This window comes from Oryctolagus cuniculus, chromosome 15 (assembly GCF_051225735.1).
Source record: "Oryctolagus cuniculus isolate XC-2025 breed Fujian yellow rabbit chromosome 15, ASM5122573v1, whole genome shotgun sequence".
NCBI classification, from domain to species: domain Eukaryota; kingdom Metazoa; phylum Chordata; class Mammalia; order Lagomorpha; family Leporidae; genus Oryctolagus; species Oryctolagus cuniculus.
The window spans coordinates 11,157,392-11,182,301 of record NC_142881.1 but is presented as its reverse complement, the minus strand read 5'-3'; the positions used below and the strand labels follow the sequence as shown (position 1 = coordinate 11,182,301).

The 24,910-nt window shown below is 61.6% G+C and overlaps 1 protein-coding gene across 4 annotated transcripts in view; it reads left to right on the top strand.

The window, feature by feature from the left end:
• GRK5 (G protein-coupled receptor kinase 5) overlaps window positions 1-24,910 on the top strand; it is a 207,901-nt gene that overhangs the window by 178,917 nt on the left and 4,074 nt on the right. For all 4 annotated transcript variants that reach the window (XM_051824219.3, XM_051824222.3, XM_089314238.1 and 1 more), the window contains 10 exons: window positions 1,534-1,626; window positions 5,935-5,998; window positions 6,879-7,019; window positions 9,149-9,339; window positions 12,120-12,157; window positions 13,836-13,925; window positions 15,766-15,974; window positions 19,603-19,740; window positions 22,175-22,312; window positions 22,977-23,108. In XM_051824219.3, the coding sequence (XP_051680179.1) occupies window positions 1,534-1,626; window positions 5,935-5,998; window positions 6,879-7,019; window positions 9,149-9,339; window positions 12,120-12,157; window positions 13,836-13,925; window positions 15,766-15,974; window positions 19,603-19,740; window positions 22,175-22,312; window positions 22,977-23,108 (1,234 nt within the window). The remainder of the gene's footprint in view (window positions 1-1,533; window positions 1,627-5,934; window positions 5,999-6,878; window positions 7,020-9,148; window positions 9,340-12,119; window positions 12,158-13,835; window positions 13,926-15,765; window positions 15,975-19,602; window positions 19,741-22,174; window positions 22,313-22,976; window positions 23,109-24,910) is intronic.

Sequence of the window (24,910 nt, the reverse complement as noted above, 5' to 3'; positions counted from 1 at the left end):
CCTAGGAGCACACACACTGCCCCCCAATGCACACCCCTGCTGTTGGCTGACAGACACACACACACACACACACACACACACTCTCCTAGGGCCATCCAGAACCAGATCATTCCACCCAGCTGGAGGAGTCTGGAGGCTTCCTGTGCACTGTTAGCTAGCACCGCAGACACTGAGTACTGCTATACATACCAGCACAGCACCAGGTGCTGGAAATCCTGGGGTGAACAGATAGCCAGACCTGGCTCCCGTGGAGCCCACTCAAGCACACCAGCGCTGGCCGGGTCAGCATCCCGCCCCAGGACCACCCTGCACCCAGCCCTGTGTTGGTGCCAGGGAGCCACGGGCAGAGCTAGTGTCTTGGAGCTAGCCAGGGTTAGGTCTGCTGGTGGGTGGGGTCCTAGCTGGTGACCCTGACCCTGAAGAAATGACCTTCCTGGCCTCCCACACTGGCCCATTTTCAAGTTTGGCAGGACACAAACTCAGTGCCCCTACCCTGCCATGGTCCCCTACCCACCCTAAGGCCCAATGCCTGGGCAGGTTGGTCAGCATGGGCACTTTTCCTTTTTGTAAAAAAAGATTCATTCATTTATTTGAAAGACAGAATCACAGAAACAGAGAGAGAGAGAGAGATCTTTCATCCACTGTTCACTCCCCAAATGACTGCCATGGCTGGGGCTGGGCCAGGCTGAATCCAAGAGCCAGGAACTCCATCTGGGTCCCCTACATGCATGGCAGGGACTCAAGCACCTGGGCCATCTTCCACTGCTTTCCAGGGATGTTACCAGGGAGCTGGATTGGAAGTGGAACAGCCGGGACTCGAACCAGTGCCTTTATGGGATGCCGGCATTTCAGGCGGTAGCTTAACCCATCAACCCCGCAACACCAGCCCCACTTTTTAAAGGGAAGGTGCCCATCCCTGCCTCCAGCCAGGTGCAACCCTTGCCAGGCCCTGCCCTGGTGGCCTAAGAGACACAGGAATCCACCCTGGCACCTGGCCCATAGACAGTGACCAGCAAACTCTGCTACACACAGGGAAACAGCCCAATAGCTTCACTGGCCTGGACCAGGTCCAAAGCTCGGGCCCTGAGGGGCAGGTGCCCACTCTGCGCCCTCTCCCCCACCAGCTCTGCATCTGTTCTCAGCTTTCCCAGACTCCCCTTCCTCACAGAGACCACACTGAAGCCCAGTTCACGATGCGGCATCTCCAGGAGGGCTTCCCAAACCTTTGGGATTTCCTGTTTGTGTTCCCAGCTCAGTGTCACCCACTCTCTGCTGTATCCCAGGGCCTCGAACAGTGCCCAGCACATGACAGGTGCTCAGTACACATGTGCAGGATCAACCGGTTTGAGACCCCGGTGGGTAGGGGCCGTGGTGCCAGGTGCCGTGGCTTGGCAGCTGTCCCGAGCCCCCATGGTTTGCATTTCCGAAAGCCGGGAATGCACCCGGCCGGGCAGTGACGGCTGCCTATAGCCGGGCCCTTCTGCTTCAAAGGGCGACTGTGACGCACTCGTCCCTCTGTTCCCTCCGAGCCAGGTCTGTTCACGACTACCTGAGCGGAGAGCCGTTCCACGAGTACCTGGACAGCATGTACTTCGACCGCTTCCTGCAGTGGAAGTGGCTGGAAAGGTGAGCGTGCCGCAGCCCGGGCGGAGGGGGAAGGCGGGGCAGGGCAGGGCGGAGGGAGACCCTTCGTTCCAGAATTCACCCTCAGACCCTCTCAGACCCCTGGACCGGGGGCGAGAGAAGCTGAGCCGTCCTCCTCCAAGCTCTGGTTGTAAGAGCCCGTGCACAAGCTTGGCGCTCAGCAGGTGCATGCGCTTTTACAACCTGGCTCCCGTCTGGGATTTTCTGCCAGCCGATGAGCACTACCGTATTCTTTGATGTAGTCACACTCCCTTTGTTCACCCACTGCCCTGTGGATGGACACTGACCTTGTGCTCAGTTTTTTTTTATGTAACCTTACCGTAAATAACGAAGAGCTTTGCTCATAAATCCTTACTCCTTACACGTCTTTGCAAGAACATCCACAGGGATTCCTCGTAGCAGGATTTTGGCATCCACAAGCTCCTGGCTGTTAAGCTGAGGGACTCTTACTCTGCCCTGCGAAACAGCACCCCTACCCTGCACCTGCCGGGGCCCTGCTGCTTCCCCTCAGCTTCAGCACCCTGGTTCTTGTGCTTCCTGCCCCATGAGCGAGCCACGGCCCCTCATCTGCATCTTCCTCTCTCTGATGGTGTCTATTCCCGTGTTATTTGCTACTTTGTTCTCTCTGTTAAAAATTATGTATTTGAGAGACAGAGGTAGACAGATAAAGATCTCCTATCTGCTAGTTCACTCCCCTGATACCCACCATGTCTGAAACTGGGCCAGGCCAAGCCCAGGAGCTGGGAACTCAATCTGGACCTTCCACATGGGTAGCAGGGATCCAACATCCCGAGCCAGCGGTGCTGCCTTCCAGGGTCTGCGCGGGCAGGAAGCTGGAAGAAAGAGCAGAGCCAAGGCTCAACCCAGGCGCTCACATATGGGCTGCAGGCATCCCAGCCTGTGCCTAAACCACTGCGCCAGACACCCACCCCTGCCACCTTATTCCCTTCAAAGTGTTCTCCCGTGCATGGCTGTGACTTGGCCCAGCGTTAGTGGCCTCCCCGTGACTGACAAGGAAGCAGAGACATAATCCAGGATGCAGGTGCCTCATCACCATGGCACCTGACTATAGCCTGAGAGAATTCTTAAATGGTAAGCCGGAGTGTGGCCTTGGGGGACCTGGGCTGGCCCCACGTAGTGCTCTGCATACTTGGAACATTCCAGGATGTGCCAAGCAGGGCGATGCCTGGGCTACCTCTGTGCTTGGTGAGTTGGTAGACGGGTGGAAGCTTCTCTTCCAAAGCCCAGGAGTGCTGGTCTCATGGCTGTCTGGGAGCACTGATCACGTAGCCCGGAGCTGTCCAGCTGCTGTCTACCTGTGCGTCACACCACTATGGATCAGGTCTCCTGCAGACACTCAGGAAGCCATAGGACAGGCGCCCCCTCGGGCCCCAATCTTGCCCCACCCTGCAGCCTTTGGGTGGGCCGTTTCTCTGCCTGCTGACAGGTGGGGACGACGCACTGCTCCGTGGATGGCATGCTTGGTGGGCTACTGACCACCACTGGCCCCCATGTACCTGCCCACCATGGCTATAATAGAGCCAAAGCAGGAAGTGAAACGTCCACCCAGATGTCCTGCCGAGGGCCCCGCCACCCCCAGTCTGGGTCTGAGTCTTCCCAAGGAGGGGGCTCAGGCCTGTCGCCTCTCCACCCCGTTGTGCTGCTGGGGACAGTTGTGCCTGCCCTGTGGACTTGCAGTGAGGGGGAGACAAGAGCATCACAGCTGGAGGAGACAGGCCACTCAGCCCCAGGAGGTAGACAGCCGACTCTAGGTGTCGCATCCTCGGCACCCTCGTCAGCACCCCATCTTGTTCTCTCCTGGAAGGAGCAGTTGCCCTTCCTGCGGGCAGCACAGTGGTGGGGATGGAGTCAGGCTGAGCTGTGTGACACACGGCTTCCCAGAGCAGCCACGTGCGCCAGGACCCCAGGGCCAGTCCACCGCTTCCCAGCCACCGGGACAACTCGTTTCACTTCTCGAAGCCCAGGCGTGGCCATCTGCAGAGTGAGGACCGTGGCAGCCCCACCTCCTGAGGCGGCCACGTGCAGGGCAGCTGGGGCAGTGGACCTCGTTTTCCTGGAGACCACAGAAGGGGCCACGTGCTTTATTCCAGAGTTGGAATAAGGACATGCAACATCACAGCAGCGGCGGCTCCCAGAGCCCTCAGCTGGGTGCCTGCGGCTTCTCATTATCACCATTTGATGAAGGTGTGAGACTCAGAGAGGGTGGTGAGTTGGGCCCGGGCCACACAGCCAGGGCCCCAGAGGGCTGGCCCTCCTCTCAAGCCCGTGGCCCTTGGCCCTCCCTGGTGCGCTGATGCCCATGGAATCCTCAGGCTGTGACCACAGGCTTTCATTGTACTCGTCTGCCCCAAGCCCATGAAATGGAAAAACACATTTGTTTTTTTAAATCTGTGTGCTAACTGTAAAGAAGTTAGGAGTTCTGCCTCCTAACGGCGTTAAGTTTTGGGAGCCAGGAGGGCAGGACCCAGGCCTAGGCGTGCTCCGACGACTAGCAGCACCCTGCCTTCCTCCCATGTTTTTCCTTTTGCAAACAAGGTCGTGGCCTACCAGTACTGCCCTGTTGAAATATTAAAGGGATTTTTTTCCCTCCCACGGTTAACCAAGAAATTCCGGGGAACTCGTATGACACTCCTCGCCCCAGCAGAGCAGCCCTGTGGTCGCTCGCCTGGCTGCCTGTTCCCCATGTATCGTAAACTGTCAGGCCCTGGGCGCCTTCATGTGGTCTCGGGGCGGCTGGGAGGAAGGCCGCCCCAGGCCGCATGACGGTGCAAGCACATGGCAGGTTTTCTCCACGGCCACCGGGCTGCTCCTGTGCGTCAGGCAGAGGGGAGTCCTGCTCTGTGCTTCCGGTGGGCACCGGACCCCTCTTCCTAAGTAGACACCCTGAAAGAGAGGAAAGACTCCCAGACACGAGTGCCCGAGAGTGCTGGGGTTTGGGGGCTGCCGCAGAGACAGCCCTGGGGCTGGAGATGTGATGTGCAGGGAAACCCCAACCCTCCCCAGGCCCGTTCCACTGGGCTGCTGCGGCTCATCAGTCCTCCAGATGATCCAATTCTTTGGCTCAATTCGGTTTTGCCCCAATCTCTACCCTGGGCGGAACACTTGAGATGATGCCTTCAGGAATAGTCCCTGAGAGCCAGGAGCCCACCTGACTTTTGAGGCTGGCTGTTCATAGCCCAGCAAGTGGGCTCAGAAATCTGTACCATGCAGCCCTCTGCTGCAACTGGACAGCTGTCCACTCACTCCGAGACCATCGAAGCCCTGTCTCAGGGCCAGTGTTGATGTGCAGCAGGGTAAGCCGCCACCTGCAGTGTGGGCATCCTGTATGGGGTCCTGTTCCAGTCCTGGCTGCTCCACTTCCAAGCCAGCACCCTGCTAATGTGCTAGGGAAAGCAACACAAGATGGTCCAAGTACTTAGGTCCCTGCCACCCACGTGGGAGACCTGGGTGGAGTTCCTGGCTCCTAACTTCAGCCTGGCCCAGCCCCGGCCATTTAGGGAGTAAACCAGTAGATAGATCTCTCGCTCTCTCTTTCTCCCTCTCCCTGTAACTGCCTTTCGAATAAATAATTAAATCTTTAAAAATAAGTAACCAAAGCCCCATCTCAGTGACATCATGAGCGGCTTTAGCGAATTGAAAAGAGCAGTGAGGACTCACACAGCCGTGGTGGCTTGACCAACACCACTGCAGGCACACGGGGTCCTCCAGTGCCCTGCATCCGAGGGGAGCAGAGCAAAGGGGTCCTTGGTGGTGAAGAGGCTGGGACCGATGCTTGAAGGTCACCCCGTTTAGACCTGAAGCCAGCGGTCTTCACCCCCAGGGAGGCCGGGGCTTCTGCAGGGCTGCAGAGAGGAACGGACCGCCCGGGACAGGAAGTGTGGCATCCTGCCCTGCAGGTGTGGCGCTGTGGCTGCTGGCCCCTCCCTTGTCCCTGCACAGAGGACGTGGCTTCCTTCCGAGGCCGCCGCAAGATTTGCATTTGGGAGGGGGGAGACAGTGTGGCCGCGCGGCGCTGGGCTCACACGTTTTCAAGCCCTCTGCACAAGCTGGGGCTGCTCCCTCCGGCCCACAGGGTCCCTCTGGCCTGGGACATGGATGCCCCTCCCCAGAGTCTGCAGCCATGATGGCCGGGGATCCCCTGGGACTGATCTGGGGGTCCTGGAATGGTGCCTTTCACACTGGCTGTTGTCAATGGGGCCCTTGTCCATGTCTTGTGGTTCTGAATCTTAACACCAGGAGACCACTGCTGGATTCTTGCTTTTTTTCCAGGCAACCTGTGACCAAAAATACTTTCAGGCAGTACCGAGTACTTGGAAAAGGGGGCTTCGGGGAGGTGAGTGAATACCCACACTCGCGGTGGAAAGCTCCCATGTGCTGGACGTTTTTCCTATCTCTCCAGGACCACCCTAAAGTGTCTTCCCCAGCCAGCCAGCAGCTCAGCCCTGGGCCCCTGGAGGCCAAGGGGAGAGGGGGTTGGAGGGCCCAAGGCCCACTGCTGGGCAGGTGGCAGGGGGAGGTGGCATCACAGCCAGGCCTGGGAGGGCTCCAGCCTGCAGGCACTATGGGCTCTCCTGCTGTGTTTGGGGAGGGAGAAGCGGGGCCACTGGGTGTGGGCAGAGCGGCCTTGGCCACTTAGTGGTGTGCATGGTGCTGCCACGAGTCCTGTGCGCGGTTATGTGGCATGAGAGACTTCATTGTGCGGTGTCTGGCCTTCCCCCGACACAAGGCAAGCCTAGCCAGCACCATTTTAGAGATGGGAAAAGCTGAAGTTCACTATGGTTAGGTACCCAGCCAAGGTTACACAGCCCATAAAGGCAGAACAGAGGCTGGAGCCTGGGCCAAATGCCCTGTTCCCATTCCTCTGAACTAGGAAGTCAGCAAGCCTGAGGGTCTCCCTCCACTGCTCCCCCAAACAAACCTCTCCTGTCAGCATCTCGTAGGAGAGGACTCTTTTCCCCGAGTGGGGACAGCTCGGAGGCCTTGGCTGGTCTCCCAGGCATGGAGGTGGAGGGCTGGTCCTGCACCTTCACAGGCTAGGGCTCTCCTAACGGGAGGGGGAGGTGGGGCCCAGGGCAGTGCTGGGGCCAAAGTCAGGTGTAGCTGGGTGCTATGGGCCTGGAGCACCGACAGGCAGGCCCTGATGCCTGGTCTCGGAGGAGCCGGGGGCAGCCCACTGTGGTGCCCTGTGACCCTGGTGTCTTCCCTGCCCTCAGGTCTGTGCCTGCCAGGTCCGGGCCACGGGTAAAATGTATGCCTGCAAGCGCTTGGAGAAGAAGAGGATCAAGAAGAGGAAAGGGGAGTCCATGGCACTCAATGAGAAGCAGATCCTGGAGAAGGTCAACAGCCAATTCGTGGTGAGTGTCCAGCGTGCCAGGCCCTGCTGCCGGAGCCCTGGATGCCCTCCCTGCGCAGACACTCCTCCTCCAGGGTGACAGGTTCCCGTCCTGCCGGAAGTGGAAAGACAGTGCGAGGAGCAAGCTGTGCAGAGCCAGCCACACGCCCTCCCTCTGTCACAAGCACCCTTGGTCAACTGCGGACGGCTCTGTCCTGTCCCCAGAGCTGCCAGTGCCCGGCACCCCTCTGTGTGTGAGGCCAAGGCTCTGCCCCCAGGGACCGCCTTGTCAACAACTCAGTGGATGAAACAAGGCCACCCTTGGCCCCGCCAAGGAGCTCTGGGTTCCACGGATCCTCGTGCTGGGGCCTCAGTGGCCCTGGGTGGCTGGGGAAATGAAGGTTTGTCTCCCATGCGCACACAGTCCTATCAGACTGGGCCACCCTCCTGTCCACAGATGGCTGGTGTTGAAAGTGAGTGCTGGGGGTCTCCACCAGGACTCCCCACTGCCTCCTCAATTCCACCACCATCTGCAGGCCCCCTCCAGTGGGCTCCAGGGACAAGCTAGCTGCAAGGGAGGCTGGGAAATGTGGCACAGCACATGGCTATGGGGCGTCCCATTATAAAAACTAACACATGCACAAGATACATGGGCAGACAGTACACGAGGTGCACGGTAAGCATCGGCAGCCCCTCTGTGAGTGATCCTTAGACACGTACCGGGCTGTGCCCTTTCAGCCCATGGGGTCTTCCTGTGTTTCTTTCCCTTAAATTATAAGCTGTTTTCTCTGTCCATACCTGCATCTGCACCCCTTTTGTAAGGTGCACAGTGTCCTCCTGGAGAGGTATAGTCTGGATAGCCAGGCCCCGGGGTCTCAAGCCCCCTGACACAGTGCCATACCCTCTGTCCCCGGACACCCTGGGGGATATCCAGGAGTGTCTGGAGGATGTGTGATCAGAGAGCCCCTCCCCTTCCAGCTCACTCAGTGACACTGCCTCCAGCTGAGTGTGGAGGAAGGAACACCCACCGACTAGCGCTTTGTTATTCTCCGGAGCAGAGTGGCTTTCTAAAGCGACACGCAAAGGACACAGAGGTCTGGGCCTCTGGGTGTCATTGCAGGCTCCCCTCAGCTGCCAGCCACGTCCAGCAGGAAAGGGGTGGGTGGTGCAAAGGCACCGAGCTGGAGGAGATGGGCAGGCAGCCCGACGCTAACACCAGCGTGTGTTGTGGCTCTAGGTCCCCTTGAGTCCAGAACCTTCCTCACTGCCAGCCCCCGTCTGCAGGGACCACTGACCACTGCCCCAGTGCCGCCCATGGAGCCCTAGTCTCAGAGGCAGTGCTGGGATTGGTGCTGGCGGGTCCCAGGCACGTGGTTTAGGGCCGTGGGTTGGTGTCTGGCCCTTCCTGGGCTGAGCCCTGTCCACCGCACAGGCAGAAGTGTGCCCCACAGCGGCACGGCCCAGAGCCCTTCCTCAGCACCGCCCCCTCCTGGCAGGTGTAGGGGAGGCAGGCAGCTGCAGCCGTTAGCCCTGAGCCGCAATCCGCAGGAGCCCCTCTGCAGCCTTTGCAGCCCGCAAACCTCCTTTGCTTGGAAACAGCCTTGTTCCTGATGTTTGTGTCCGAGTTGTCCCCTGTCGGGCCCAAAGTGGCCGGGTTGTGTCTGCAGACCCCCAGGTAGGGAAGGGAGCTGTCCTGGGCTGTTGCCGCCACCCAGCACCGCTGCTTCGTCCACTGCCCCACGGCCTCGGCCCTGTCCCGACTCCACCGGCAGGGGGCTGGCCTGCCTGGGTTGGTGGTCCTGTGGCAGGTGGACCAGGTGTGGTCTGGGCAGGTGCTGTCCCAGCATCCCCACATCCCGCCCCCTGCCTGCAAGGCCCTGCTTTTCTGACCAGCCAACGAGGCAGCCTCTAGCTTAACCAAGTGACACAGGAGCTTTGTGGTGAGAAGGATTGCCGGAGGTGCCCCGTCCCCACCTCCTCACCACCCATCGGGAGGAGAGGAAGGAGCTGAGCGTGAACCGCGCAGACACGAGGCGCTGTGAGCAGGGTCGCGGCCAGGCTGCCCCTCCCCCACACCCACAGCCTCAGGACCCCCAGGGGTGGGCGGTGGGCCCTGGACCCTCGCCATGGCACGGCTCTTGCCGCTCGCAGGTCAACCTGGCCTATGCCTACGAGACCAAGGACGCACTCTGCTTGGTCCTGACCATCATGAACGGGGGGGACCTCAAGTTCCACATCTACAATATGGGGAACCCCGGCTTCGAGGAGGGGCGGGCCTTGTTCTACGCAGCCGAGATCCTCTGCGGCCTGGAAGACCTGCACCGCGAGAACACCGTGTACAGGTGAGCGGCGCCCGGCTGAGCCCCAGTGGGCGGGGCCCGGGGATCCAGGCCTGGCTGGCACAGGGCGCAGGTGCCGGAGTCCCAGCGGGTGGGGTGAGCTGCTGTCGGGTCACTGTTCTCCAGGCTTAGGGGGCCACATGTGGGAAGTGACGCTCCCCAAACCCGTGGCTGCTCCAAGGTGAGGCTCACGGGTCCCTGACAACGCAGCGCCAGGAGAGCTCCCTGGAGTCTGGTGGCTTAGCTGGGGCGCCACCCTGCGCCCTTGTCCCACCCATCCTCAGCCTGCCCCGCCTTCAGCACCTCTCCCACTGCCCTCAGTCCCACAGGGACTTGGCTGGACCACTGAACTTCACCATGAGCGGTGTCTGCCTAGCCCTTTGCAAAGAATCGTGAATATCCCTGCACCCGACAATTTCAGCAGATGTCTAGAATACTCCACCCCATGTCGATACACTGGCAAACACTGGTATTTTGAAATGTCACACTTATTTGGAAGTGTGAGTGCGATGCTGATATTTTGAAGTGGCACAGTTCCCTCGCACTTCTCAAGGCATCCGGTGGAATGCGATTGTGTAGCCAGTTGTTTTCCTCCACCACTCGTCTAGAAGGGCACAGAAACATTGCTCTTGAATGGCCAGGAATCCGCTGTCCTTCCTTGCCCACCCCCTGCCCGCCACAGAGTGTAATGTATTTTTTCCTGAAAGTCTTTATAGATCAGCGCGCATCTCTGGGACAAATGCATGGGCCAGTATAAGATTTTTTAAAATTCGTGAGGCCCAGAGTGTTCAAGCGGTTTCTTGGGTGGAGGTGCCACACTAATTGCTAGGAGTGGATCTCATGTCTAATGGGCCCTGGGGGCCTGGGGTGTCTCTTCCACGCAGTGGGAAAAGAGCTGCAGAGAAAGGGCAGGTGGGAGGAGACCCAGAGGGCATGGGGGAAGAACAGGCCCAGAGCTGGGTGGGCTGGCCCGGCAGTTAGGACTTCCACATCCCGAATCGGAGGGCCGGGGTTGGAGCGCCCTCGGCTAGGATCCAGCTTCCTGCTAGTGTGCACCCTGGGAGGCATCAGGTGATGGCTCAAGTGCTTGTCCCCTGCTGTCCACCTGGCACACCTGGATGAAGTCCCCAGCTTCTGGGCTTGGCCTGGCCCAGCCCCAGCTGTTGCAGGCGTTTGGGGAGTGAACCAGCAAACAGGGCTCTGTCTATGTCTCTCTTTTGCTCTGCCTTTTAAATTAAAAGAAAAAATAATTCCGAGCATTAAAGCAGCCCGTGGGCCAGAGCCCTGGACAGGACCCCCGCTGAAGACCTTCACCATGGAGCTCGTGGTGGCCCAAGAAGGTTTCAAAACCAAGAAAGAGGCCGGCGCCGCGGCTCACTAGGCTAATCCTCCGCCTAGCGGCGCCGGCACACCGGGTTCTAGTCCCGGTCGGGGCGCCGGATTCTGTCCCGGTTGCCCCTCTTCCAGGCCAGCCCTCTGCTGTGGCCAGGGAGTGCAGTGGAGGATGGCCCAGGTGCTTGGGCCCTGCACCCCATGGGAGACCAGGAAAAGCACCTGGCTCCTGGCTCCTGCCATTGGATCAGCGCGGTGCGCCGGTCGCAGCGCGCCGGCCGTGGCGGCCATTGGAGGGTGAACCAACGGCAAAGGAAGACCTTTCTCTCTGTCTCTCTCTCTCACTGTCCACTCTGCCTGTCAAAAAAAAAAAAAAATAAAAATAAAAAAAATAAAAAAAAAAAAACCAAGAAAGAGATGTCCTGATGCGAGCCCTTCCCCCCAACAGCCTCTCCCGTTTATGCATCTGTTTTGTTTTCATTCAAGTGAGAGAAGTCAGAAAATTCTCCCTAAAAGGATTGAGAAAAACAATCTTCCACTTGATTGCCTTTCGTGTAATAAAAACACGGCTCCGAGTTCCTCTCTTAGTGAGGCAGAGAAGCTCGGCGCTGACCCCTGACCTCTGGCCTTGGCCTCTCCATGGGTTTGGCTTCTGGCCAGGGCCCACTCGGGAGCTGTCACTCCAACCTGGTGGTGGCTCTGGCCATCCTGGAGTTGCGTAACAAGGAAAGTACCATGCACAGACCCCAAGGGTGGATCCGGGTGCATTATCATGCCTCATGAGGACAGCGGCCATCAGTTAAGTATGCAGAGCTGGTTAGTTGAGGAGTAGCTCTCAATCCTGACACCTGTGCTGGAGTCCTCGTGGCTCAGCCGAGTGGCAAACGCTCCTCTTGGCTCTTCTCATTTATCCTAGACAGGACTGTCGCTCGTAAAACCAGACTCCGACTGCCTCCCCCCAAATCCTGGGTACCCTGTGACCAAGATCCTGGAGACGAGGCCAGAAGGAGGCAGCCGCACCTGTGCTTCCTCCCAGGCTGTAGCAAAGGGGGCCCTAGGGTCCTTTCCCTGTTCTCTCCCCGCCCAAGTGTGCGGCTGCTGCTTCCTTCCCATGACTTCTCCCCATCACCCTGCTCGGCCATCAGGGCAAGGCGAGACCTCCCGCGTTCCCGGTGCTGGAGGGGCTCTGCCACCACCCCAGCCCTGGGAGCTGGCGACGTGTGGGCAGCTGCCGGCACCGCCTCTCCCTCACCGTCCCCGTCACTCTCCAGGGACAGGAAGATGTCTGGGGGGAGAGACTTTAGCTCAAGATGGCCTGACCCGGCAGGACACCAGACAGCGGAGCTGAAAGGCGGGAAGGCAGCGGCGGCTCCTCGGCCGGCTGCCCAGGGGCTGCAGCAGCCGTGCACCCTTGCCGCCGCGCTCAGCACTTTGCTCTCTTCCCCTTGCAGAGATCTCAAGCCTGAAAACATCCTGCTGGATGATTACGGTAAGTCGGGGCCGCGCGCGCGGGAAGCCCTTTGCCGGCGACACGAGCCTAAGTGAGCATCTCAGCCTGCACAGCGCACGCACGGGCCTCCCAGGGGCTCAGGGAGGAGAGGCTGACGCTAGGAGGGGACAGGCAAGTGGAGCAGACCCCAGCCCTCTCCTCCATCCTGGGGCCTGGGGAACGCCGTGGCATGCCCAGAGGTCCTACGGCCGTGTGGCTTGGACAGAGAACTGGAGCCAGAGCCGGGAGAGTGAAGGAGGAATCAGATTCCCAGAGACTGGCTGCTCTGTCCAGAGCAGCCCTGAGCCCCTTCCGTGCACCTCCTCCCATTTGTGGAGACCGTGTGCCCGCCCCGCCCCGCCCCGCGTGCTTCCAGGGGCGGAGCCAGTACTGAGGCTCCTCCAGGCCCGTATCAGGGAAAACTGGCATCACTGACGCCACCCAGTGCTGTTTTCTCTTGGGTGGGAGTGTGTGGGCAAGAGCAGCCCAGGAACCCCTCACGGCTGTTCAGCCTCTCAACCTGGAGAATGGTTTTACCCTCTTCTGTCTGCCTGGATCTTCCCATCTCTGCAGAGGGAGCAGGGTGAGCAGGGTGGCTTCCTATACCCATTTTACAGATGACAAGACTGAGGCTTAGAAGGGCCAACTTGCCAAGGTCACCAATAATGTCAATAGGGAGGCAAGAGCAGAAACCAAGTCTCCTGCCAGCAGGCTGTAGACCCAGACAGCCCCAGAAGCAGGAAGGGTTGGGGGAGGCCACAGTGACCTGGAGGGAGGTATGTGTGAGTTGCTGCTGGGTGGAGGAGCGGGTGGGAGCTGGGAGCTGCCACCTGGGGGTGAGCCCCACCCGCACCACTGTGCCCCGAGGCGGGCCGCTGGCCCGACGCACCCTGGTCCCCTTTCCCAACTCTCGAACTCCGCTGAGCCGGAGAAATCGATGCAGCTCCGGCCTGGCAGGTGTCACTGGAATCGGGCCTGCTGAGGTCCAGGCTGCGGGGGGCCGTGGTGTCCACAAACAAGGAAGGGGGCGGGTTGTGTCCCTTCCTGCAGGGTAAGATGCGGCAGTGACCCTGCCGGGTGGCAAGACAGGCAGGGGCAGCGCTCTCAGCATGGGCCTGTCGCCTGGGCCTTCGGGGTCAGCCCTGCCCCTGAGCTCTGCCTGGGCCTCCCTGCCAGGCCAGCCCAGCCATTTCCTCCCCTGCTTGCTCCTGCAAGGGAAAACAACCTCCACCGACCGGCGAGGCAGCGCAGGGCGTTGCTTCCTAAATTGCTTTATAATTCTTTCCCTTTAAGCAAATGGTTGCAAAATGTCAGGAGGATGTCATGCTTTTCCCATGAAGCAAGCCCAGAGTCGGGCCAGGGCGCCTTAAACTTGGTGACCTGCGCCTTCCAAGAAGCCCATTAGGGCACTTTATGGGGCCTGCCCGCCAGCAGCCAGCCAAACCCAGGTGACCTTTGCATCTTTGTTTTGCTCCGAAACTGCAATAACTCCCCCCCCACCCCTAACTCCTGAGCTCCCCAGGGCCCCACAGTGGCCCTGAGAAGGCAGCCTGGGGTCGCAGCCGTCACTGGCTAGATGAGCGGGACAGCGTGTGTGTCTCCTGTGTGTGGCCCGGCCGGGTGGTCCGGTGTCCGCACCACTGCCTCTAGGGCCCGCTGACCCTGCCCTTCCCCTCAGGCCACATCAGGATCTCAGACCTGGGGCTGGCCGTGAAGATCCCCGAGGGAGACCTGATCCGTGGCCGAGTGGGCACCGTCGGCTACATGGGTAAGTGCGGCTCTGCCCACGCTCCTCACGTGCTGAGCCTCCGGAGCCCGCCCCACGGAGCCCTCTGCTGCTTTGTGCGTCACTGGTCAGAAGCAGAGTCAGAGACTCCCCCGGGGAGCTTGGTGGGTGGCCTTAGCGTGGTGGGGTGGAGCGTGGAGGGGGCCCCAGGAGCAATGTGACTCCACGAAGCTCTAAAATCCCTGACCCCAAGCCCACCTGTGTCTCCAAGTCAATCACTTGGGTGGGGGCAGGAGGGGCAGTGACCTGAGGCTGGTGCTCAGTGTGCTGGGCGGGGCGACAGCCCTCTTGTGGAGACCCCTCAGAGGAAGGAGACCCCAGGAAGGGCCCCAGGGTGTGAGGGGCACAGAGCCAGCTGCATCACCCGGTGGGACTCCAGCTAGAGGCCAGCCCCGGCTCCCTGCCCTGCCTCGCCTCTGCTAAAGCCAGCCTCCTGTAATCCCCCTTCCAACCAGGGCCGTTGGCTGGGCTTCCTCACACACATCCCCACTTCCCCCCCCCAGGGAGCCAGGCACGTGGCTACCCTCAGGCCAGGTTCATGCCAGCAGCAGATGCATCAGTTCCGCACTGTCTCTGGTGCTGAAGGTCCCTTTTCAGTTGCCATGGCATTGGGCAACCTGGGGGGGGGGGGTGGAGAGAAAGAGAGAGAGAGGGAGAGAGAGAGCGCCCATGTAAATATTATGATAGATGGGTGGATTGGGTGGATATATAGATGGATAGGTAGGTGGATGGATGGGTGGGTGGGTGGATAGGTGGATGGATGGATGGAGAGGTGGGTGGGTGGATGGATGGATGGGTGGGTGGGTGGATGAGTGGATGGATGGATGGATGGATGGATGGGTGGATGGATAGATGGATGGATGGGTGGATGGGTGGGTGGATGGATGGAGAGGTGGATGGATGGATGGGTGGATGGATGGGTGGATGGATGGAGAGGTGGATGGATGGGTGGGTGGATGGGTGGGTGGAGGGATGGATGGATAGGTGGGTGGGTGGATGGATGGGTGGATGGGTGGGTGGATGGATGGGTGGATGGGTGGGTGGATGGATGGAGAGGTGGGTGGATGGATGGATGGACGGAGAGGTGGATGCATACATGCATACATGAATGCGCGGATGGGTAGGTGGACAAATGATGGCTCTCCCTGCATACCTGAGTGAGCTCCTGCCTGTGCACAGTGTTGCATATTTGTCGTGCACAATCTCTGTTGTATGCCTGCCAGGGCGTGTACGGATGCATTTGCCTCTGGCCTGCCCGATGACACAAAGCTGTCTTTTTTTACACTTCTGTGGTGATTCTATAATTCATTCCATCAAAGGGTAAGGAAGACCTAGGAGGGAGTGGTAAATTTAAGTAATTGTTCATCAAAGCAATCTTTAATTGAGGAGGACCCACTTTTATTCACGGGAACAATTGTGTGCAGCACCTGCTGTGTGCCAGGTGTCACGTGTGTTAGTGGGGACACAGCAGGGAGTAAGCAGCTCACGTTGCAGTAGGGGAAACAAAGAGTCAGCGTGGAGTTTCCACGCGCTGAGGTCCAAAGTCTGAAGCCACAGTCAGAGTCCCTCAGGAAGCACAGAAGGGAGCCATCAGGGCAGGCTTCCTGGAGGAAGCAGTATTAACAGACATGGCTGGGTAGGACTTGGCAGGGAGGAGTGTTTCAGCGTGAAACCACAGGCCTTCTGTGAGCGACGCCATCGCTCCTGGGTGCAGGATGGCTGAGGCCCAGCTGGGGCACGGAGCAGCACTGGCCCCGTGTGCCTGGGCTCTGCCCTGCCCCCGCTGTCTCTCACCCTCCTCACCCCTCTCCTCGACCCCTAGCTCCAGAGGTCCTGAACAACCAGAGGTACGGCCTGAGCCCTGACTACTGGGGCCTGGGCTGCCTCATCTACGAGATGATCGAGGGCCAGTCGCCGTTCCGCGGCCGCAAGGAGAAGGTGAAGCGGGAGGAAGTGGACCGCCGGGTCCTGGACACCGAGGAGGCCTACTCCCACAAGTTCTCCGAGGAAGCCAAGTCCATCTGCAAGATGGTGAGGCCCTGCGCGGCTCCCGGCTGCCCACCAGCGGGACCAGAGCCAGGGCAGCCAGGGTGCGGGCGGCGCAGCCCATGCCAGAGGGGCAGGTGCCCCCCGCTGTGGACACGCGTGGCCAAGAAGGGATTCAGGAAAAGCCTGGGTGGGGGCCAGGGCACCCCATGAGCCAGGGGAGGGGCTAAGGTGAACCATGTGAGGCCCCTCACACCCAGCTTTGTGGGGGAAGCCAGCCCAGGACAGGGAAGAGATGGTCTGAGCTGGTGTCCAAGATGGAAAGGGACCATGGCTAGCCCCTGCCCTTGACCTCGGCTGCCTGCTCCCAACAGCCCTGGACCCCCCACACTGACTTGAGATGAAGGGCTGCACGTGCGGGTGTGATATGTTTACAGTCTGCCTGGGAGGCCAGAGGGAGGAAGGAGCGATGGGAATTGTCACAAGCATTAGAGCGGGAGGGAACCCACCCCTGGGCCAAGGCCCTCCCCACCCTGGGGCTGGCCCAGGCCCTCCTTTTGGCTCTGTGGGCAGATGGGCACTTCCTGCCCCTGCCTGGCTCAGGTTCCGAGTTCCAGCCATGCCCTCCCGGGTCCTTCAACCTTCCGTGCCAGGCCCAGCCGTGCCGACACCCTCACTGCAGCCATGGGGGACAGCAGGGGCCTGGAGCCCCCCGCGTCCTCTCCCTAGAGCCCCACCACACCTGGAGCAGCAGGCGGGCTGGCGGATCACCTGCCTGAACCACAGGGGCCTTGCAGCAGGTTCACCTGTGCACGAACAACCCCGGCCTGAGCTTGGGGAAGAGCGGACCCCGGCGCTGAGGAGCAGTGGCTTCTGCTTCCAGCACGCTGGGACTGCACCGCCGGTGGCCCAGGAGCTGAGTGGCTGAGCGCGGCCGTCTGCCCTCTCGACGGCTTCCCCACGCCAGCTTTATTCTCTGGTCACAGCGCGCCGGGAAGAAGTGTTGGGGGCTGGATCTGCACTTGGCTGCGTCTGGCAGGAGTCGCTGAGGGAGTGGGAGACAGAGTATCTCCTGCAAACTGACTCTCCAGCCGCATGGCCCGCGGCCCTGTGCAGCTGGGGCCCCATGGAGGTCCAGCAGTCACAGCAGAGGCGGGGTAGGGGAGCAGGATGCGCTGTGGAGCAGCAGGAAGTGGAGATGTGGGTGCCACCATGCGTGGTTAAGCCATGGCAGGGTGTCTATCCAGCGTGACCAACCTGGACCGAGGTGGGGAGTGGGGGGCTGACAGTCATGGACAGAGCACCACCAAATGTCCTAGGTCAAGCTCAGGAGTTCAGAGAAGCAAGTCTTGAGAGACCTGAGCAGGGGTGTGGGATGGGCTGTGAGGGTGAAGAACCCCTCTTTCCCCACAAGTCTCCCAATCATCTTTGTGGCCGGTTCTCCTGATGCAGCCGGGACCAGGAGCTGCTGTCCCTCGGCTGCCCCCTGGTGGCCACTGCGGAGAAAGGCGGTGGCCAACTGCAGCGACGGCAGGCCCAGCCCCTGGGTGCAAAGTGTAGACCCCCCCCCCCCTCCCTTGTCTTCCTCCTGGAGCCTCTGGCCCTGCTCTGTCTTTTACCCATGATCCTGGGTTTTGAGACGTTGGTCTTTATGTCCTCTATGGCTTTAACCACAGCAGCCAGGCCTCATCCTGTCCCCTGCCAGCCAGCCTGGGAAGGGAGCTCCACACACAGTCAGGAGGCCGGTCATGGGCCCTGGTTCTAGCCCCCTTCCGTCTTGGCAGCCCTGCCCTGGGGTCGGGAAGTCATGCAGCTCGTGCCCCTCCCTGTCCGTGGGTCCAATCCCTCAGCCCAGACCCAGCGTCCACCTGCCTTGACTTTCCTCAGCCTCCTACTGCTCTCTCTCTGGCCTCGGCCTTCTTGGTCCCACCTGCGCTTCCAGCCCGTCTGCAGTCCTCCTCCAAGGAGCCCACTCTGCCTGCCCTCGACCCCAGCTCACACCTCCTCTCCCTCATCCCCCCGTGTCACTGCACACAATTGCAAACACCGGCCTGAGCCGAGCTGGGAAACAGGCAGCTTTAGAGGAGTGTTTTGTTCACTCTGTGCGCTGCGTCGTAGAAAGGGGAGGTTGGTGGGCTGATTGCCAAGAGTTTACGACGAGAGGAGACTTCACATCAAACCAGGGTCTGGCTGGCGTTCAGCCTGGCAGCTGCTAATGAGCAGCCAGGCTCCGCCCCCAGCCCCCCTCACCTTTGTGGCCCTCATCCATACCACCTGTTGGGGCTGGTCGCTGCGGGCTTCGGGGGCCACAGCTGGAGCCTTGCTTCTTTGGGATTTCTGGGAGCAGGGAGGACCCTGGGCCCAACAGGGCCCAACTCGTTAGCCGAGAGAAGAGCGGCTGAGGCGTGGGCACCAGACCCCAGCCACGGCGCAGTGGTTGGTGGACTGAAGGGTGATACCTGGCTCGGTTCCCTCAGGGATGGGACCTGCTGCCTGTCCCGCTTTGACTTCTTTGTTTGGAAGGAGGCTCCTCCTGCCACAGGCTGTGAGCTGCAGGAGGCCACTGCCTACCCTCTGCACGGCGTCCTGGCCAGCTCCGTGCCTGCCGCACGGGGGCCAGCCGGCAGGAAAGGTGCATCCCAGGAGTGCAGGCAACTCCAGGGTGCTGGTGGCGGACGGGGCTGGACTCCCTTTACCTTGACTTTAGTCCACTTAGTAGACACCAGCTGATACAAGTGTTGCACTCCATGGAACAAGGGAGGTGGGGGCCCCGGAGTGCGGGGGAGGGACAGAGGCCTACTGGAGGAAGGTGTGGACCCTGAGAATACAGAGAGCAGAGTCACAGAACACTCATGGCCTTGGCTTTCCCCGGGCCAGCCCTAGCCAGCCAAGGCCCTGCCCATCGGGCTGCACCTTCACCCACCTCGCCTTGCCTGCCAGCCTTCCTGTTTCCTGGCTGTGACGAGATCACGCCTCCCCCAACTGTCTCTAGCCTCCTCTGCCTCCCGATCGGAATCCTCCCTCCTGACCTGGCCCTCAGGACCACCCCCGCATCATCTCTCCCAAACCAGCTCCCTTGACCCTGACCACCTCCACCATGCTCCCCATACCTGCCCTGCGGGACCCCACTGCCCAGATTCTTTCCACCTTGCCCTGCTCCACCTCCCCAGCCTCCAGGGCCTGTTTGGCAAGTCGCACACAGCCCAGCTGCCCCTTCCCCACGAAACCTCCCCCTGACCCCCCGGGCATCCCCCTTGGCTGCAGCATTTTCTCGAAGCACACAGGTCTGCTGCGGGAGGCAGAGACCTGCAGAGCCAGTCCTGGGGCCCTGCCACTCCCGTGAGTCACTAACAGTGCAGGCCCAGGAACTGTAGCACATGGGGGCATCCAGTGGGGCGGAGACGCAGACAAGACCCTGCCCTCCCATCACGGCATCGAGCTGCGCCGTGGACGTGGGGCCGCGAACATGCTTGGCGTGGCTCGGGGGGCGGCGTCCTCGGGTGCTGACGGGGGCACAGACGTGGCGGAGGCTCGAGGGGCACCGGGAAGGGTGCCGGGACACCCGTGGGAAGAACAATGGCTGCTCTGCCCTCCTGGCCGTGGACGGGACGACCTGCCTGTCCTCTTGTCACTCTTGTCACCTGCCTGTCCTCTGGGGGCTCTCTTGTCACAGCTGCTGACCAAAGATGCGAAGCAGAGGCTGGGCTGCCAGGAGGGGGGTGCCGCCGAGGTCAAGAAGCACCCCTTCTTCAGGAACATGAACTTCAAGCGCTTAGAAGCCGGGATGTTGGACCCTCCCTTTGTTCCAGATGTGAGTAGCCCCCCATCCCCACCCCCACCCCCACGCTGCTCCGCAGGCCTGGGCCCCCCAGTCTTTGTGGGACCAGCGTGCCCCTGCCCCTTCCCTCCAGGCCACTTCACGCTGACGTTGCCAATGAACTTGATGCCGGGCAGTGCAGGTGGGGTATGGGCTGGGGAGCTCCACAAAGGGTGTGCAGAAACTGGGGAGCTGGCCTAGGCCAGGGACTTGGACAAATCTTTCAGCTTCAGTTCCTCGCCTGTCCCATGAGGCCAGTGACGCCCGCTGGCCCGACCCAGCAGGAGAAATGAGAACTGACGGGAGAGCGTGCATGCGGGTCGAGGACCACCACGTTCCGTTCAGGTTGGGTGCACCGAGTGCCCCCTGCTTACACTCTGGGCTGGACCCGGCACAGTCGGCTCAGATCGCAGGGACCCAGTGGTTCTGTTCTGGGGAGCCCCCACCCCATGGTGGTAAAGCCCAGGTTCACAGGCAGACCCAGCAGAGGCCAGAGGGGCCTGGGGTGTCACAGCTAGCGGTCAGGACCAGGAAGGCCGTGCTCGGGTCTCTGTTCTTCAGCCAAGGCTCCTGCGCGCTGAGAAAGGCGCCCGCCGGGGCGCTGCCTGGGGACCACAGGGGTGTGGGCGCTGCCCCCGCTGAGAGCTGACTGCGCCTGGGAGCTTCATGTGGGTGTCTTGCCCTAGGCCCCAGTGAGAGTGCACCACAGACCAGGGCTTCCCCACGCTGTCCAGAACCAGTGTGGCACTGGGAGTCGAGGATGGGGACGGTGCCTGGACGCCAGGTCCCCCTGGAGGGGAGGACGCCCTGGTCATGGGGGCCAGGCAGGAGGGCAGCAGCAGGCTGGGGGAGCACAGCGCTGGCCCCAGCCGGCCTGATACAGCAGCGGTGCTGGGGGTGACCAGGGAGCGCCTTCTCGAGGGAGGCGGGGACTCTGTGAATAAGAGAGCAGGGTCGCTGGGCGCCACAGGCTCGGCCTGCAGACGGACTCCAACAAGTGGCGGGGAGGATCCCGATCCCGCGTTTGCTCTCGGCCTTGGCTGCCCACATGGGATCCCTTGAAAAGCGTGCACGAATCCTGGGCCCGAGAATCTGGGATGAGGCCTGGGCACCAGGATTTTTTAAATCTCCTAGGAAATTCCAACATGCAACCGGGCTCGAGAGCCGCCGTGTGCCAGGAAGTGTCACAGTCAGCAGTCTGTCATTTGTTTTGTCAAGGGCTTGGGGAGTGGACACAGCTCAGTACTCCCGGGCACTACATAGAATGACCATGTGTACACGGCCTCTGTGTCACAGGGGCCATGTTGGCTTGGAGAGGAGGTGGGTGCCCTGGCTGTATTGTGACAAAGGCTCAGAAGCTGGTGGCCATCCTGTCACTGGGACACCTGTCATTGTGGTGACCGGATGGGCTGAGTCACAGCGCAGGAACTATTTCCCACCACCCCCCAGGACCCCTGCAGTGAACAAAGCACTCGGGTCTTTCCTTCCTGGGACTTCTGGATTGAAGAGAAGGAGGGGAGGTGTCGGTAACCGCCCCTGAAATTAAAGAAATAGGGCCCCCTGGGAGAGGAGTCCAGGCAAAGGCGGGGGTGGCGGCGGAGCGACCTGCCCTGCTTTCGGCACTGAAGTGGTGGGTTTGCAGGTGTGGTTGGTCACCTGGGTGGGACACCACCAGGGTGCAGGGGAGTGAGCAGGGCCAGGCCCTTGGGCCCCTCGTGGCCCACAGCTCATTGTGGTTCCCAGATAGCGAGTCACCAGGCGGGCGGGGCGGAGCCTTCCCCTGGCCCGTCCCGGCTGCACCAGCACAGGCCCTGGTGATGGCCTCGCCCAGGCCCAGTGGCCACCATCGTAAGCCAGGAGGCTATTGTTGGCTTAATCTTTTCGCCTCAGTTGAATCTTCTCAAAACCACAATAAGTGGATTCCAAAAGGAAGCCGTGCGCTGGGGTTGCGTGCACGCCTTTCGGTTACAGGTGCTGTTCCTTTCTGTTCTTCAACATCGCCTGTGTGCGTCCCCACAAGCAGCGAGGCCCTGCTGCCCTGGCCCCGGGCCTCACTCGTCGTCTTTGCTGTGCAGGAGTGGCCCAGAGGCCCCGAACCGAGATGCTTGGGGACGTGGGCGCCTCCGGATGCGTGGGCTCCCAGGGCAGCAAGAATGTCTGGCAGGGGCGGTGGATGCCCAGAGGGGCCCTGTCCGTCCCCTGGCCCAAGCTGGAAGGCCTGTGTTCTGAGTGTGGGAACAGTGGCAGGAGGAGCCCCAGTTAGGGCGTGTGGACGCCCCGAGCTCTGGTTTTGCCCCAGACGGCAGCAGCAGTTTCGGGGAGCGTCTCAGGAAGATGTCCCCACTGCTCCCCACCCAAGCCCCCAAGGCCTGGCTCGGGGAGGCAGAGCCCCTGCGGTCCGTGTGTGACCGAGCCCCACCTCCGCCAGCCCCGGGCCGTGTACTGCAAGGACGTGCTGGACATTGAGCAGTTCTCCACCGTGAAGGGCGTCAACCTGGACCACACAGACGACGACTTCTACTCCAAGTTCTCCACCGGCTCCGTGTCCATCCCGTGGCAAAATGAGGTGAGCCTCGCTCTCGGCCGGAGGGGCGGCCGGCGACCCCCACCCCTCCGGGCGGAGCGTGGCGAGGATGGAGAGCTGGTGGCCGGGGTGGTCCCTGGGGCCCTGGCCAGGCTGCGAGGCAACAGGAGGCAAGACCGAGCCCCAGGGAAGTTTGCCTGGGAAAGGAAAGGCAAAGCTGGGGCGAGCTGGAGGCCTGGGCGGGATGGAGCCAGCGGAAGTCAGCGCTGCTTGGAACGAGCTGGCAGTGCTGGGTGCAGGCGGCCAGGGGCTGCAAGGGCTTGGTGGCGGGAAGAGGAGTGTCCCCCTCTTCCCCAGGGAGGCAGCACGCACACAGCCACAGCATCAGTAGGCAGTGAGGACCTGTGCCCAGCCACGGGCCTGTAGAGCAGGGCTTTGTCCCGCCCTCGAGGTAGAGGCCGGGTGGTATGGGGGGGGCAGGGGCAGGGGCAGCTCAGGGGCTGGCAGACGAGGGATCCGGGGGGGGGGGGGCAGGGGCAGGGGCAGCTCAGGGGCTGGCAGACGAGGGATCCGGGTGGTGGGGGGGGCAGGGGCAGGGGCAGCTCCGGGGCTGGCAGACGAGGGATCCGGGTGGTGGGGGGGGCAGGGGAAGGGGCAGCTCAGGGGCTGGCAGACGAGGGATCCGTGTCTGTGCCGGGCCCTGCAGATGATCGAGACCGAGTGCTTTAAGGAGCTGAATGTGTTCGGACCCAATGGTACCCCCTCGCCGGACCTGAACCGAAGCCACGCCCCGGAGCCGCCCAAGAAGGGGCTGCTGCACCGGATCTTCCGGCGGCAGGTGAGGGCCCCGCCCCCGCCAGGCCCTGCCTCAGCACCTGGGGTGGGAGCAGCAGGAGGGCTGGCCAGCCTGTCCACAGACCCGGAAACCCCCATGGCCGAGGGAACCCCAGGGCAGAACGGGCAGCCCGTCCAGCTCTCTCAACCCCGACCCTGTTGTGTTCGGGGGGACCAAGGGTGTCCCCGGCTTCACAGGATCCCACCACTGCCCTCGAGACACGGGAGTGCCTCAGCTCCCCAGTTGTGCCAGCCAAGGACGCAGCCAGGCAGTGCCAGGGACTCTTGGGTGGTGAGAGCCCCCGGATGAGAACCACTGCCTCCCTGGGCCCTGGTAAAGTTCCCTAGGTACAGGCTGCACCTGAGAGCAGGTGTGTGGGGGGTGAGCCTGCAGGACCTCACGGCTCCTGGGGTAGACCTCCTCCCGTGCTGGGCCCTCAGCCGCTGGCCAGTGGAGCCTACTTTTGGGGAGGCACATTCTCCCCCTCGGAGCCTGGCCCTGGAGGAAGGGGTCGTGCAGGCCTGGGGAATGGGGAACCTCGAGGGCCCCAGCCCGCCCAGCAGCCATGACAGTGGCCACAGTAATGCCTCCTTGTGCCCGGCCCTTCGTGAAGCCACAGCCCTGGGGGTCTCATCCTGGGCCCTGGGTGCGTCCCCCTCCCACACACACACCCCTGGTCCCCAGGCCCAGTCCCCTCCCTCTTTGCTGCGGGGATGAAGGTGGTCTTGACAGAGCTGGGCTGTAGACCAGGCCCTCGGCTGAGAGCTTTTCAAAGGCTTCTCCTATCCAGGCTGCATAAAACCCTGGGCCCTCAGCATCTCGCTCACCTCCCCCCTGCCCCCGGTGTGTGTGGAGTGCCTCCTGGGGGCCAGGCTATGGTCCCAGGACTCAGACCCAACGGTCCTGTGCTCGGGCAACCTAGTGAAGTGCAGACCTCATTGCCCCATTTCACAGATACGGAAACTGAGACCAAGAGAGGTGAAGGGACTTGCCCAAGGTCACCCAGCTGGTGAGCCCCTGGGAACGGCCTCGGGGTCAGAGGGCAGAAGCACACACAGGTGTCTGGGGAGAGATACACGGGGCGGCACCTGGAACTGTGGTCTTACCCAAAAGCTTCATGGGTCACTTTCTACTGCATAACGCACTCGTGTTCAGATGGGAAAACACAATGTGGAAATGCTGCCATTGGCCACAATTGAAGCTCCAGAAAGAAATGACTGTCCCCTCCCCTGTGTGGCTGAGCCCCCAGGACCCCCTTATCTTAGAATGGGGACTGGCCGTAGGGTCTCCTGGCCCAGGTTCAAATCCGGCTCTGGCATCCCCCCTTGTGTGGTAGCTTAGGGAGCCTCTGCCGGCCTGAAGCACGGGGGTGGACACGGCCACGGCCCAGAGGACGGCGCCCTGGCTGAGTGCCCAGCGCCAGCACCTTCGCAGCAAGCAGCCCCCTCCCCCGGCAGCGCTCAGGGCCCGGGTGCAGACGCCCACCCGGTCACAGGAGCACGCAGCCAGCACCCGTTGGGTCTCACGTCTTCCTGCAGCCCCGTTAAAGGAGCTGCTCTGACCCGTGACCCGGGTGGGGACGTGGCGGGGAATGACTTCCCCGAGGCGGCAGCCAGGAAGAGGCAGCTGGCGCAGCCCAGCCCAGGCAGGCCAGCAGGGCATCACAGGAGGGACTGTGCCCCTCAGCCGGGGGTCTCTTCCCAGGCCCGGGGTCGAACCCTGCGCCCACCGGGGGACCTCCGGAGCTGGGTCTGGGGGCAGAATGCAAATGGCAGCCAAAAGCAGGAGCAGCCGGCCCCCAGAGC